At 46.8% G+C, this 14,038-nt stretch overlaps 1 protein-coding gene across 2 annotated transcripts in view; it reads right to left on the bottom strand.

Moving 5' to 3' along the window:
- The window catches only part of gpn1 (GPN-loop GTPase 1), a 137,581-nt gene that overhangs the window by 67,705 nt on the left and 55,838 nt on the right, over window positions 1-14,038 (bottom strand). For both annotated transcript variants that reach the window (XM_068027571.1, XM_068027572.1), the window contains exon 6: window positions 422-500. In XM_068027571.1, coding sequence (XP_067883672.1) covers window positions 422-500 — 79 coding nt within the window. The remainder of the gene's footprint in view (window positions 1-421; window positions 501-14,038) is intronic.

Raw genomic sequence — 14,038 nt, 5'->3', positions numbered from 1 at the left:
TGACTCATCTACTCACCTTTCCAATGCCATCTCCCAGCCCACACCTTAACCCACATCTAACCCTCACAGCTGCCATGGAGTCATGCTAAATTACAGACTCTTCCCAGAGAGAGGCTTCAACCCCACCTACCCACCTTGCCCTAATATCCCCAGCCCCAACTACCCACCTTCTCGCCATATCCCCAGCCTCACCTACGAACCTTCTCATCCTCTACACTGTCCCATTAAACAGCCCCAGGGCAGATACAGTACGGGATTAGATACAGAGTAAAGTTCCCTCCACACTGCCCCATCAAACACTCCCAGGGCAGATACAGCATAGGTAGATGAATTGTGCGGTCTGTGAAAGGAGACACTGGTTGGACATCAGCTGCTAATTGTTATGGGATTCAAAAGCCCCAATCCATGTGTTAATACCTACCAAAGCTTCGGTGATGATGGTTCCAGATGCTGACCATGTGAATACTTCAATCTGTCCAGGAGTGTCTATCAGAACAAACCTTAGAGAGAGGAGCACACCAACTCATTAGTCTAAGGAGTATAATCCCAGCTTCTTCAGTTTCTCCATGCCACAGAAGTCCCTCATCCCTGGCATCATTCCAGTAAATCTTCTCTGAACCCTCGCCAAGGCTTTGCTATCTTTCCTAAACTGTGGTGCCCAGAACTGAACACCGTTCTCACTTATCCAGCTGCCACCTCGCTCTCCCTGTCGCCGCTGCAAAAATCTTTAAATAAAATCTTGTAAAGTGTGTCGCGAACACAGTTCAGTTCTATATTAAGTGTTTAATTATATTACTGAAATGGTGGTTGTTGGGTTGGGAGGTGCATGTTTAGAACATGAATCGCGACACACTTTACAAGCTTTTATTTAAAGATTTTTGCAGCGGCGACAGGGAGAGCGAGGTGGCAGCTGGGTAAGTAAGTCCTATATATTTGGACAGCGGTTGAACCCGAGACACTACACCTGTAGTGTCTCCCACCCGCCCTCCTCCTCTAACCAAAAAAAAAAAGGACTCAGTGTGCAGATAAGGTAAGGCTTTTTCTATTTATTTTTTTTTCGTGTGATTGGTAAAAACTTTTCGTTCCTTTTTCATTTATCTAAGTTAAGACTAAGTTAAGCTTAAGATTAAAAATGGCAGGAGATCTCAGACCCGTGTTATGCTCCTCTTGCTCAATGTGGGAGTTCAGGGACACGGCTGATGTCCCTGACTCCTTCACGTGCTGGAAGTGTGTCCAGCTGCAGCTCTTGTTAGACCGCATGACGGCTCTGGAGCTGCGGATGGACTCACTTTGGAGCATCCGCGATGCTGAGGAGGTCGTGGATAGCACGTTTAGCGAATTGGTCACACCGCAGACTAGGATTGCCGAGGGAGAAAGGGAATGGGTGACCAAAAGGCAGAGAAAGAGCAGGAAGGCAGCGCAGGTGTCCCCTGCGGTCATCTCCCTCCAAAACAGGTATACCGTTTTGGATACTGTTGAGGGAGATGGCTCACCAGGGGAAGGCAGCGGTAGCCAGGTTCATGGCATCGTGGCTGGCTCTGCTGTTCAGAAGGGCAGGAAAAAGAGTGGAAGGGCTATAGTGATCGGGGATTCGATTGTAAGGGGAGTAGATAGGCGGTTCTGTGGTCGAAAACGAGACTCCCGAATGGTATGTTGCCTCCCAGGTGCACGGGTCAGGGATGTCTCAAATCGGCTGCAGAACATTCTGAAAGGGGAGGGTGAACAGCCAGTTGTCGTTGTGCACATAGGCACCAATGATATAGGTTAAAAAACGGGATGAGGTCCTACAAGCAGAATTTAGGGAGTTAGGAGCCAAGTTAAAAAGTAGGACAAAGAAAGAACAAAGAACAAAGAAAATTACAGCACAGGAACAGGCCCTTCGGCCCTCCAAGCCTGCGCCGATCCAGATCCTAAATCTAAACCTGTCGCCTACTTTCTAAGGGTCTGTATCTCTTTGCTTCATGCCCATTCATGTATCTGTCTAGATACATCTTAAAAGACGCTATCGTGTTCGCATCTACCACCTCCGCTGGCAACGCGTTCCAGGCACCCACCACCCTATGCGGAAAGAACTTTCCACGCATATCCCCCCTAAATTTTTCCCCTCTCACTTTGAACTCATGACCCCTAGTAATTCAATCCCCCACTCTGGGAAAAAGCTTCTTGCTATCCACCCTGTCTATACCTCTCATGATTTTATACACCTCAATCAGGTCCCCCCCTCAACCTCCGTCTTTCTAGATGAAAATAATCCTAATCTACTCAACCTCTCTTCATAGCTAGCGCCCTCCATACCAGGCAACATCCTGGTGAACCTCCTCTGCACCCTCTCCAAAGCATCTACATCCTTTTGGTAATGTGGCGACCAGAACTGCACGCAGTATTCCAAATGTGGCCGAACCAAAGTCTTAGACAACTGTAACATGACCTGCCAGCTCTTGTACTCAATACCCCGTCCGATGAAGGAAAGCATGCCGGATGCCTTCTTGACCACTCTATTGACCTGCGTTGCCACCTTCAGGGAACCATGGACCTGAACACCCAAATCTCTCTGTACATCAATTTTCCCCAGAACTTTTCCATTTACTGAATAGTTCACTCTTGAATTGGATCTTCCAAAATGCATCACCTCGCATTTGCCCTCATTGAACTCCATCTGCCATTTCTCTGCCCAACTCTCCAATCTCTCTATATTCTGCTGTATTCTCTGACAGTCCCCTTCACTATCTGCTACTCCACCAATCTTAGTGTCGTCTGCAAACTTGCTAATCAGACCACCTATATTTTCCTCCAAATCATTTATGTATATCACAAACAACAGTGGTCCCAGCACGGATCCCTGTGGAACACCACTGGTCACACGTCTCCATTTTGAGAAACTACCTTCCACTGCTACTCTCTGTCTCCTGTTGCCCAGCCAGTTCTTTATCCATCTAGCTAGTACACCCTGGACCCCATGCGACTTCACTTTCTCCATCAGCCTACCATGGGGAACCTTATCAAGCGCCTTACTGAAGTCCATGTATATGACATCGACAGCCCTTCCCTCATCAATCAACTTTGTCACTTCCTCAAAGAATTCTATTAAGTTGGTAAGACATGACCTTCCCTGCACAAAACCATGTTGCCTATCACTGATAATCCCATTTTCTTCCAAATGGGAATAGATCCTATCCCTCAGTATCTTCTCCAGCAGCTTCCCTACCACTGACGTCAGGCTCACCAGTCTATAATTACCTGGATTATCCCTGCTACCCTTCTTAAACAAGGGGACAACATTAGCAATTCTCCAGTCCTCCGGGACCTCACCTGTGTTTAATGATGCTGCAAAGATATCTGTTAAGGCCCCAGCTATTTCCTCTCTCCCTTCCCTCAGCAACCTGGGATAGATCCCATCCGGACCTGGGGACTTGTCCACCTCAATGCCTTTTAGAATACCCAACACTTCCTCCCTCCTTATGCCGACTTGACCTAGAGTAATCAAACATCTATCCTTAACCTCAACATCCGTCATGTCCCTCTCCTCGGTGAATACCGATGCAAAGTATTCGTTTAGAATCTCACCTATTTTCTCTGACTCCACGCATAACTTTCCTCCTTTGTCCTTGAGTGGGCCAATCCTTTCTCTAGTTACCCTCGCTCCTTATATATGAATAAAAGGCTTTGGGATTTTCCTTAACCCTGTTTGCTAAAGATATTTCATGACCCCTTTTAGCCCTCTTAATTCCTCGTTTCAGATTGGTCCTACATTCCCAATATTCTTCCAAAGCTTCGCCTTTCTTCAGCTGCCTCGACCTTATGTATGCTTCCTTTTTCCTCTTAGTTAGTCTCACAATTTCACCTGTCATCCATGGATCCCTAATCTTGCCATTTCGATCCCTCATTTTCACAGGAACATGTCTCTCCTGCACGCTAATCAACCTCTCTTTAAAAGCCTCCCACATATCAAATGTGGATTTATCTTCAAACAACTGCTCCCAATCTACATTCCCCAGCTCCTGCCGAATTTTGGTATAGTTGGCCTTCCCCCAATTTAGCACTCTTCCTTTAGGACCACTCTCGTCTTTGTCCATGAGTATTCTAAAATTTACGGAATTGTGATCACTATTCCCAAAGTGGTCCCCGACTGAAACTTCAACCACCTGGCCGGGCTCATTCCCCAACACCAGGTCCAGTATGGTCCCTTCCCGAGTTGGACTATTTACATACTGCTCTAGAAAACCCTCCTGGATGCTCCTTACAAATTCTGCTCCATCTAGACCTCTAACACTAAGTGAATCCCAGTCAATGTTGGGAAAATTAAAATCTCCTATCACCACCACCCTGTTGCTCCTACATCTTTCCATAATCTGTTTACATATTTGTACCTCTATCTCACGCTCGCTGTTGGGAGGCCTGTAGTACAGCCCCAACATTGTTACTGCACTCTTCCTATTTCTGAGTTCTGCCCATATTGCCTCACTGCTCGAGTCCTCCATAGTTCCCTCCTTCAGCACAGCTGTGATATCCTCTTTGACTAGTAATGCAACTTCTCCACCCCTTTTACCTCCCTCTCTATCCCGCCTGAAGGATCGATATCCTGGGATATTTAGTTGCCAATCATGCCCTTCCCTCAACCAAGTCTCAGTAATAGCAATATCATACTCCCATGTACTAATCCAAGCCCTAAGTTCATCTGCCTTGCCTACTACACTTCTTGCATTAAAACAAATGCACCTCAGACCACCAGTCCCTTTGCGTTCATCTGCTCGCTGCCTACTCTTTCCCTTAGTCACGCTGACTTCATTATCTGGTTCCTTACAGGCTTTAGTTACTACCTCCTTACTGTCCACTGACCTCCTCATTTGGTTCCCATCCCCCTGCCACATTAGTTTAAACCCTCCCCAACAGCGTTAGCAAAAGCACCCCCAAGGACATTGGTTCCAGTCCGGCCCAGGTGTAGACCATCCAATTTGTAATAGTCCCACCTCCCCCAGAACCGGTCCCAGTGTCCCAAAAATCTGAACCCCTCCCTCCTGCACCATCTCTCAAGCCACGCATTCATCCTGACTATTCTTTCATTTCTACTCTGACAAGCATGTGGCACTGGTAGCAATCCTGAGATTACTACCTGAGGTCCTACTTTTTAACTTGGCTCCTAACTCCCTAAATTCTGCTTGTAGGACCTCATCCCGTTTTTTACCTATATCATTGGTGCCTATGTGCACAATGACAACTGGCTGTTCACCCTCCCCCTTCAGAATGTTCTGCAGCCGATCTGAGACATCCCTGACCCGTGCACCTGGGAGGCAACATACCATTCGGGAGTCTCGTTTTCGACCACAGAACCGCCTATCTACTCCCCTTACAATCGAATCCCCGATCACTATAGCCCTTCCACTCTTTTTCCTGCCCTTCTGAACAGCAGAGCCAGCCACGATGCCATGAACCTGGCTACTGCTGCCTTCCCCTGGTGAGCCATCTCCCTCAACAGTATCCAAAACGGTATACCTGTTTTGGAGGGAGATGACCGCAGGGGACACCTGCGCTGCCTTCCTGCTCTTTCTCTGCCTTTTGGTCACCCATTCCCTTTCTCCCTCAGCAATCCTAATCTGCGGTGTGACCAATTCACTAAAGGTGCTATCCACGACCTCCTCAGCATCGCGGATGCTCCAAAGTGAGTCCATCCGCAGCTCCAGAGCCGTCATGCGGTCTAACAAGAGCTGCAGCTGGACACACTTCCAGCACGTGAAGGAGTCAGGGACATCAGCCGTGTCCCTGAGCTCCCACATTGAGCAAGAGGAGCATGACACGGGTCTGAGATCTCCTGCCATTTTTAATCGTAAGCTTAGCTTAAACTTTAGTTAGATAAATGACCTCAGAGGTAGTAATCTCAGGATTGCTACCAGTGCCACGTGATAGTCAGAGTAGAAATGAAAGAATAGTCAGGATGAATGCGTGGCTTGAGAGATGGTGCAGGAGGGAGGGGTTCAGATTTTTGGGACATTGGGACCGGTTCTGGGGGAGGTGGGACTTTTACAAATTGGACGGTCTACACCTGGGCCGGACTGGAACCAATGTCCTTGGGGTTGCTTTTGCTAACGCTGTTGGGGAGGGTTTAAACTAATGTGGCAGGGGGATGGGAACCAAATGAGGTCGTCAGTGGACAGTAAGGAGGTAGTAACTAAAGCCTGTAAGGAACTAGATAATGAAGTCAGCGTAACTAAGGGGAAGAGTAGACAGGGAGCAGATGATGAACGCAAAGGGACTGGTGGTCTGAGGTGCATTTGTTTTAATGCAAGAAGTGTAGTAGGTAAGGCAGATGAACTTAGGGCTTCGATTGGTACCTGGGAGTATGATGTTATTGCTATTACTGAGACTTGGTTGAGGGAAGGGCATGATTGGCAGCTAAATATCCCAGGATATCGATGCTTCAGGCGGGATAGAGAGGGAGGTAAAAGGGGTGGAGGAGTTGCATTACTGGTCAAAGAGGATATCACAGCTGTGCTGAAGGAGGGCACTATGGAGGACTCGAGCAGTGAGGCAATATGGGCAGAACTCAGAAATAGGAAGGGTGCGGTAACAATGTTGGGGCTGTACTACAGGCCTCCCAACAGCGAGCGTGAGATAGAGGTACAAATATGTAAACAGATTATGGAAAGATGTAGGAGCAACAGGGTGGTGGTGATAGGAGATTTTAATTTTCCCAACACTGACTGGGATTCACTTAGTGTTAAGAGGTCTAGATGGAGCAGAATTTGTAAGGAGCATCCAGGAGAGTTTTCTAGAGCAGTATGTAAATAGCCCAACTCGGGAAGGGGCCATACTGGACCTGGTGTTGGGGAATGAGCCCGGCCAGGTGGTTGAAGTTTCAGTAGGAGACTACTTTGGGAATAGTGATCACAATTCCGTAAGTTTTAGAATACTCATGGACAAAGACGAGAGTGGTCCTAAAGGAAGAGTGCTAAATTGGGGGAAGGCCAACTCTATCAAAATTCGACAGGAGCTGGGGAATGTAGATTGGGAGCAGTTGTTTGAAGGTAAATCCACATTTGATATGTGGGAGGCTTTTAAAGAGAGGTTGATTAGCGTGCAGGAGAGACATGTTCCTGTGAAAATGAGGGATAGAAATGGCAAGATTAGGGAACCATGGATGACTAGCTAAGAGGAAAAAGGAAGCATACATAAGGTCTAGGAGGCTGAAGAAAGATGAAGCTTTGAAAGAATATCGGGAATGTAGGACCAATCTGAAACGAGGAATTAAGAGGGCGAAAAGGGGTCATGAAATATCTTTAGCAAACAGGGTTAAGGAAAATCCCAAAGCCTTTTATTCATATATAAGGAGCAAGAGGGTAACTCGAGAAAGGATTGGCCCACTCAAGGACAAAGGAGGAAAGTTATGCGTGGAGTCAGAGAAAATGGGTGAGATTCTAAACGAGTACTTTGCATCGGTATTCACCGATGAGAGGGACATGACGGATGTTGAGGTTAGGGACAGATGTTTGATTACTCTAGGTCAAGTCGGCAGAAGGAGGGAGGAAGTGTTGGGTATTCTAAAAGGCATTAAGGTGGACAAGTCCCCAGGTCCGGATGGGATCTATCCCAGGTTACTGAGGGAAGCGAGAGGGGAAATAGCTGGGGCCTTAACAGATATCTTTGCAGCATCCTTAAACACGGGTGAGGTCCCAGAGGACTGGAGAATTGCTAATGTTGTCCCCTTGTTTAAGAAGGGTAGCAGGGATAATCCAAGTAATTATAGACCGGTGAGCCTGACGTCAGTGGTAGGGAATCTGCTGGAGAAGATGCTGAGGGATAGGATCTATTCCCATTTGGAAGAAAATGGGCTTATCAGTGGTTTTGTGCAGGGAAGGTCATGTCTTACCAACTTAATAGAATTCTTTGAGGAAGTGACAAAGTTGATTGATGAGGGAAGGGCTGTAGATGTCATATACATGGACTTCAGTAAGGCGTTTGATAAGGTTCCCCATGGTAGGCTGATGGAGAAAGTGAAGTCGCATGGGGTCCAGGGTGTACTAGCTAGATGGATAAAGAACTGGCTGGGCAACAGGAGACAGAGAGTAGCAGTGGAAGGGAGTTTCTCAAAATGGAGACGTGTGACCAGTGGTGTTCCACAGGGATCCGTGCTGGGACCACTGTTGTTTGTGATATACATAAATGATTTGGAGGAAAGTATAGGTGGTCTGATTAGCAAGTTTGCAGACGACACTAAGATTGGTGGAGTAGCAGATAGTGAAGGGGACTGTCAGAGAATACAGCAGAATATAGATAGATTGGAGAGTTGGGCAGAGAAATGGCAGATGGAGTTCAATCAGGGCAAATGCGAGGTGATGCATTTTGGAAGATCCAATTCAAGAGTGAACTATACAGTAAATGGAAAAGTCCTGGGGAATATTGATGTCCAGAGAGATTTGGGTGTTCAGGTCCATGGTTCCCTGAAGGTGGCAACGCAGGTCAATAGAGTGGTCAAGAAGGCATGCGGCACGCTTTCCTTCATCGGACGGGGTATTGAGTACAAGGGTTGGCAGGTCATGTTACAGTTGTATAAGACTTTGGTTCGGCCACATTTGGAATACTGCGTGCAGTTCTGGTCGCCACATTACCAAAAGGATGTAGATGCTTTGGAGAGGGTGCAGAGGAGGTTCACCAGGATGTTGCCTGGTATGGAGGGCGCTAGCTATGAAGAGAGGCTGAGTAGATTAGGATTATTTTCATTAGAAAGACGGAGGTTGAGGGGGGGACCTGATTGAAGTGTACAAAATCATGAGAGGTATAGACAGGGTGGATAGCAAGAAGCTTTTTCCCCCCCAGAGTGGGGGATTCAATTACTAGGGGTCACGAGTTCAAAGTGAGAGGGGAAAAGTTTAGGGGGGATATGCGTGGAAAGTTCTTTACGCAGAGGGTGGTGGGTGCCTGGAACGCATTGCCAGCAGAGGTGGTAGATGCGGGCACGATAGCGTCTTTTAAGATGTATCTCGACAGATACATGAATGGGCAGGAAGCAAAGAGATACAGACCCTTAGAAAATAGACGACATGTTTAGATAGAGGATCTGGATCGGCGCAGGCTTGGAGGGCCGAAGGGCCTGTTCCTGTGCTGTAATTTTCTTTGTTCTTTGTTCTATTAGGCTCCAGTTCCACCCTTCACCGCCAGGCTTTCTGGAATGTAACAGGAGTCCAGCTGAGGCCTAACCAGCCTATTATAAAAGTTTAACAAAATGTCCCAGCTTTTGTACTTTTATGGCTCTATTTATAAAGCCATTGATCCTCTACGTGTTTTTTTTTTAAAAAACAATCTTATGGTTAGGAAAGGGTTGATCAAATGAGACTATTAATTTCTGAAAGGAAAACAGAAAATGCTGGAAATACTCAGGTCAGGCAGCTTCTGTGGAGACAGAAAGGTCATTGACATGAAACGTTAACCCACAGTATTTTGCTTTTGCGCTATCGATCTCTTCATTTTTATATTAACTGTGTCCAGTAACTCTTCATAGAAGTTTAGAAATTTACAGCACAGAAGGCCATTTGATAATTCAATTCAATGATTGCAATCGTAGCTGTGAATTTAATTATCCTTTCAATAGAAACAATTCCTGTAGCTAACTTGTAACAAGTCCTTGAGGGTTTAGAGGCCCCAGTGGCTGTGAAGGCCAGAATGCATCTTGAGATTGTTTGTCTTTCCGCTTCACAGAAATGTAGGAAGAGTGACTGTTTTATGAAGGTTTGATGCAGTTGCAGCAATGGGTCTTACTGATCAGACAAACAGCTGCTTGCAAGGCAAGCTCAGAAGGCAATGTTTGTCGAATAGAGACGACCTGGAGTGGTGCAAAAGTAACCCCCTCACAGATGGTTAAAAGGCCACTGATTTCTAGAGGGATAGAATTGAAAAGCAGTTATGCTAAATCTGTATCGAACTTTGATGTGGCCACACCCAGAGCACCATGCAGTTCTGGTCGCCATATTATAAAAAGGATAAAGGGGTACTGGACAGGATGCAGAGAAGATTTACAAGGATGACACCAGAAATGTGTGGGTCATAGAGGTATACAGCACAGAAACAGACCATTCGGCCAATCATGTCCATGCCGGCCATCAAGCACCTAACTATCTATTCTAATCCCATTTTCCAGCACTTGGCCTGTAGCCTTGTATGCTATGGCGTTTCAAATGCTCATCGAAATACTTCCAAAATGTTGTGAGGGTTCCTGCCTCGACTACCCCTATCGGCAGGGCATTCCAGATTCCAACCACCCTCTGGTGAAAGAGTTTTTCCTCAAAACCCCTCTAAACCTCCTGGACCTTGCCTTAAAATCTATGCCCCCTGGTTATTGACACCTCCGCTAAGGGAAAAAGTTTCTTCCTATCTACCCTATCTATGCCCCTCATAATTTTGTATACCTCAATCAGGTCCCCTCAGCCTTCTCTGCTCTAAGGAAAACAACCCTAGCCTATCCAGTCTCTCTTCATAGCGGAAATGCTCCAGCCCAGGCAACATCCTCATGAATCTCCTCTGCATACTCTCCAGTGCAATCACATCCTTCCTCTAGTGTGACGACCAGAACTGTACACAGTACTCCAGCTGTGGCCTAACTAGCGTTTTATATAGCTCCATCATAACCTCCCTGCTCTTATATTCTATGCCTCGGTTAATGAAGGCAAGTATCCCATATGCTTTCCGAACCACCTTATCTACCTGTGCTGCTGCCTTCAGTGATCTATGGACAAGTACACCAAGGTCCCTCTGACCCTCTGTACTTCCTTGGGTCCTACCATCCATTGTATATTCCCTTGCCTTGTTAGTCCTCCCAAACTGCATCACCTCACACTTCTCAGGATTAAATTCCATTTGCCACTGCTCTGCCCATCTTACCAGCCCATCTATATCGTCCTGTAATCTAAGGCTTTTCTCCTCACTATTTACAACATCAATTTTCTTGTCATCTGCGAACTTAGCATGAAAGGATGAACAGACTGGGTCTCTTTTTTCTTGAAAAAAAAGGCTGAGGGGGTGACGTTATAGAGGTCTTTAAAATTATAAAAAATTTTGATAGAGTAGATCAGAGTGTTTTCTCTTCTGGGGAAGACCATAACTAGAGGCCATCAATGTAAGATAGTCACCAAGAAATCCAATAGAGAATTTAGAAGAAACTTCTTTACCCAAAGACTGGTGACAATGTGGAATGCACTACCACAGGGAGTGGTTGAAGCAAATAGTAGAGATGCATTTAAGAGGAAACCAGACAAGCATATGAGGGAGAAGGAAACAGGAGAGTGACGACTAACAGGTTTAATGAGGAAAGATGGAAGGAGGCGCAAGTGGAGCATAAACCCCAGCATGGACTATTTGGGCCGAATGGCCTGTTTCTGTGCCGTATGTCTTCTGTAAATCAGGATGTGTAAGTTATTAATAAGATGTGAAACATAACAGGATTAATAAAAAGATACAAGTGCGTAGGTACTGGGGTGGGGGGGGGGGGGGGGGAGATCTCAATTCATTTAAGGTCTCTACTCCAAAGCTAATCCCTTGCACCACTCTTTCCCCACAGCCCTGTATCAACCCAAAACTAAGCCCACTGCAGGTACAGAAAGCAAATAGGAAGGCAAATAGTATTTTAATTGGAAACTGATGTAAAAATTCAGCCATGATCTTATTAAATGACGGAACAGATTTGAGAAGCTGTACGACATTCTCCTGCTCCTATTTACGTCACTTGCAATCTCTCCCCATAGCCCTGTATCAATCCCAAACTAATCCCGCTGCCCCACTATCCCCATAGCCCTGTATCAATCCCAAACTAATCCCACTGCCCCACTATCCCCATAGCCCGGTATCAATCCCAAACTAATCCCACTGCCCCACTATCCCCATAGCCTTATATCAATCCCAAACTAATCCCACTCATCCTCACTCTCCCCATAGTCCAGTATCCATTCAAAACTAATATGCTGATAAAAGCCCTCACTATTATCTTTGAAATTGTCTTTTAAAATTCATTCATTCATGGGATGTGGGCATCGCTGGCTATGCCAGCATTTATTGCCCATCCCTGATCGTCCTCAAGAAGGTGGTGATGAGCTGACTTCTTGAACTGCTGCAGTCCATGTGAGGTAGGGATACCCACTGTGCTACTAGGAAGGGAGTTCCAGGATTTTGACCCAGCGACAGTGAAGGAACGGCAGTATTAGTTCCAAGTCAGGATGGGGTGTGACTTGGAGAGGAACTTGCAGGTGGTGGTGTTCCCATGTATTTGCTGCCCTTGTCCGTCTAGTTGGTAGAGGGCGTGGGTTTGGAAGATGCTGTCTAAGCAGCCTTGGTGCATTGCTGCAGTGCATCTTGTCGATGGTACACTATGCTGCCACTGTGCTTCGGTAGTGGATGGAGTGAATTTTTGTAGATGGGTAGCCAATCAAGCGGACTGCTTTGTCCTGGATGATGTCGAGCTTCTTGGAGCTGCACCCATCCAGGCAAGTGGAGAGTATTCCATCACACTCCTGACTTCTGCCTTGTAGATGGTGGAAAGACTTTGGGGAGTCAGGAGGTGAGTTACTCGCCACAGGATTCCTAGCCTCTGACTTGCTCTTGTAGCCACGGTATTTATATGGCTACTCCAGTTCAGTTTCTGGTCAATGGCAACACCCAGGATGTTGATAGTGGGGGATTCAGTTATCATAATGCCATTGAATGTCAAGGGGCGATGGTTAGATTCTTGTCAGAGATGGTCATTGTCTGGCACTTGTGTGGCGCGACCTGGAACTCACCCAGGTCTTGCTGCATTTCTACACGGACTGCTTCAGTATCTGAGGAGTCGCGATCAGTGCTGAACATTGTTCGAACATCCCCACTTCTGACCTTATGATTGAAGGAAGGTCATTGCTGAAGCAGCTGAAGATGGTTGGGCCGAGGACACTACCCTGAGGAACTCCTGCAGTGATGTCCTGGAGCTGAGATGATTGACCTCCAACAACCACAACCATCTTCCTTTGCACTAGGTATGACTCCAACCAGCGGAGAGTTTTCCCGCTGATTCCCATTGACTCCAGTTTTGCTAGGGCTCCTTGATGCCCTATTTGGTCAAATGCTGCCTTTATGTCAAGAGCAGTCACTCTCACCTCACCTCTTGAGTTCAGCTCTTTTGTCCATGTTTGAACCAAGGCTGTAATGAGGTCAGGAGCTGAGTGGACCTGCAGGAAGCCAAACTGAGTGTCACTGAGCAGATTATTGCTAAGTAAGTGCCGCTTGATAGCACTGTCAATGACACCTTTAATCACTTTACTGATGATTGAGAGTAGACTGATAGGACAGTAATTAGCTGGGGTGGACTTGCTCTGATTTTTGTGTACAGGGCATAGCTGGGCAATTTTCCACATTGCCAGGTAGATGCCAGTGTTGTAGCTGTACTGGAACAGCTTGGCTAGGGATGCAACAAGTTCTGGAGCACAGGTCTTCAGTACTATTGCCGGAATATTGTCAGGGCCCATAGCTTTTGCAGTATCCAGTGCTTTCAGTCGTTTCTTGATATCATGCGTAGTGAATCGAGTTGGCTGATGTCTGGCATCTGTGATTCTGGGGACTTCGGGAGGAGGCCGAGATGGATCATCAACTCGGCACTTCTGGCTGAAAATTGTTGCAAATGCTTCAGCTTATCTTTCGCACGGATGTGCTGGGCTCCCCCATCATTGGCCATGGGGATACTTGTGGAGCCACCTCCTCCAGTTAGTTGTTTAATTATCCACCACCATTCAAAGCTGGATGTGGCAGGACTGCAGAGCTTAGATCTGATCCGTTGGTTATGGGATTGCTTAGCTCTGTCTCACGCACGCTGCTTACGCAGTTTGGCACGCAAGTCATCCGGTGTTGTAGCTTCACCAGGTTGACACCTCATTGACGTATGCCTGGTGCTGCTCCTGGCATGCCCTCCTACACTCTTCATTGAACCAGGGTTGTTCCCCCGGCTTGATGGTAATGGTAGAGTGGAGGATATGCCGGGCCACGAGGTTACAGATTGTGATTGAGTACAATTCCGCTGCTGCTGATGGCCCAC

The sequence above is a fragment of the Heterodontus francisci genome, unplaced genomic scaffold, assembly GCF_036365525.1.
Source record: "Heterodontus francisci isolate sHetFra1 unplaced genomic scaffold, sHetFra1.hap1 HAP1_SCAFFOLD_593, whole genome shotgun sequence".
NCBI lineage: Eukaryota > Metazoa > Chordata > Chondrichthyes > Heterodontiformes > Heterodontidae > Heterodontus > Heterodontus francisci.
Note: the sequence above shows the minus strand (reverse complement) of the source record. Positions and strands in the feature narration are given on the sequence as shown.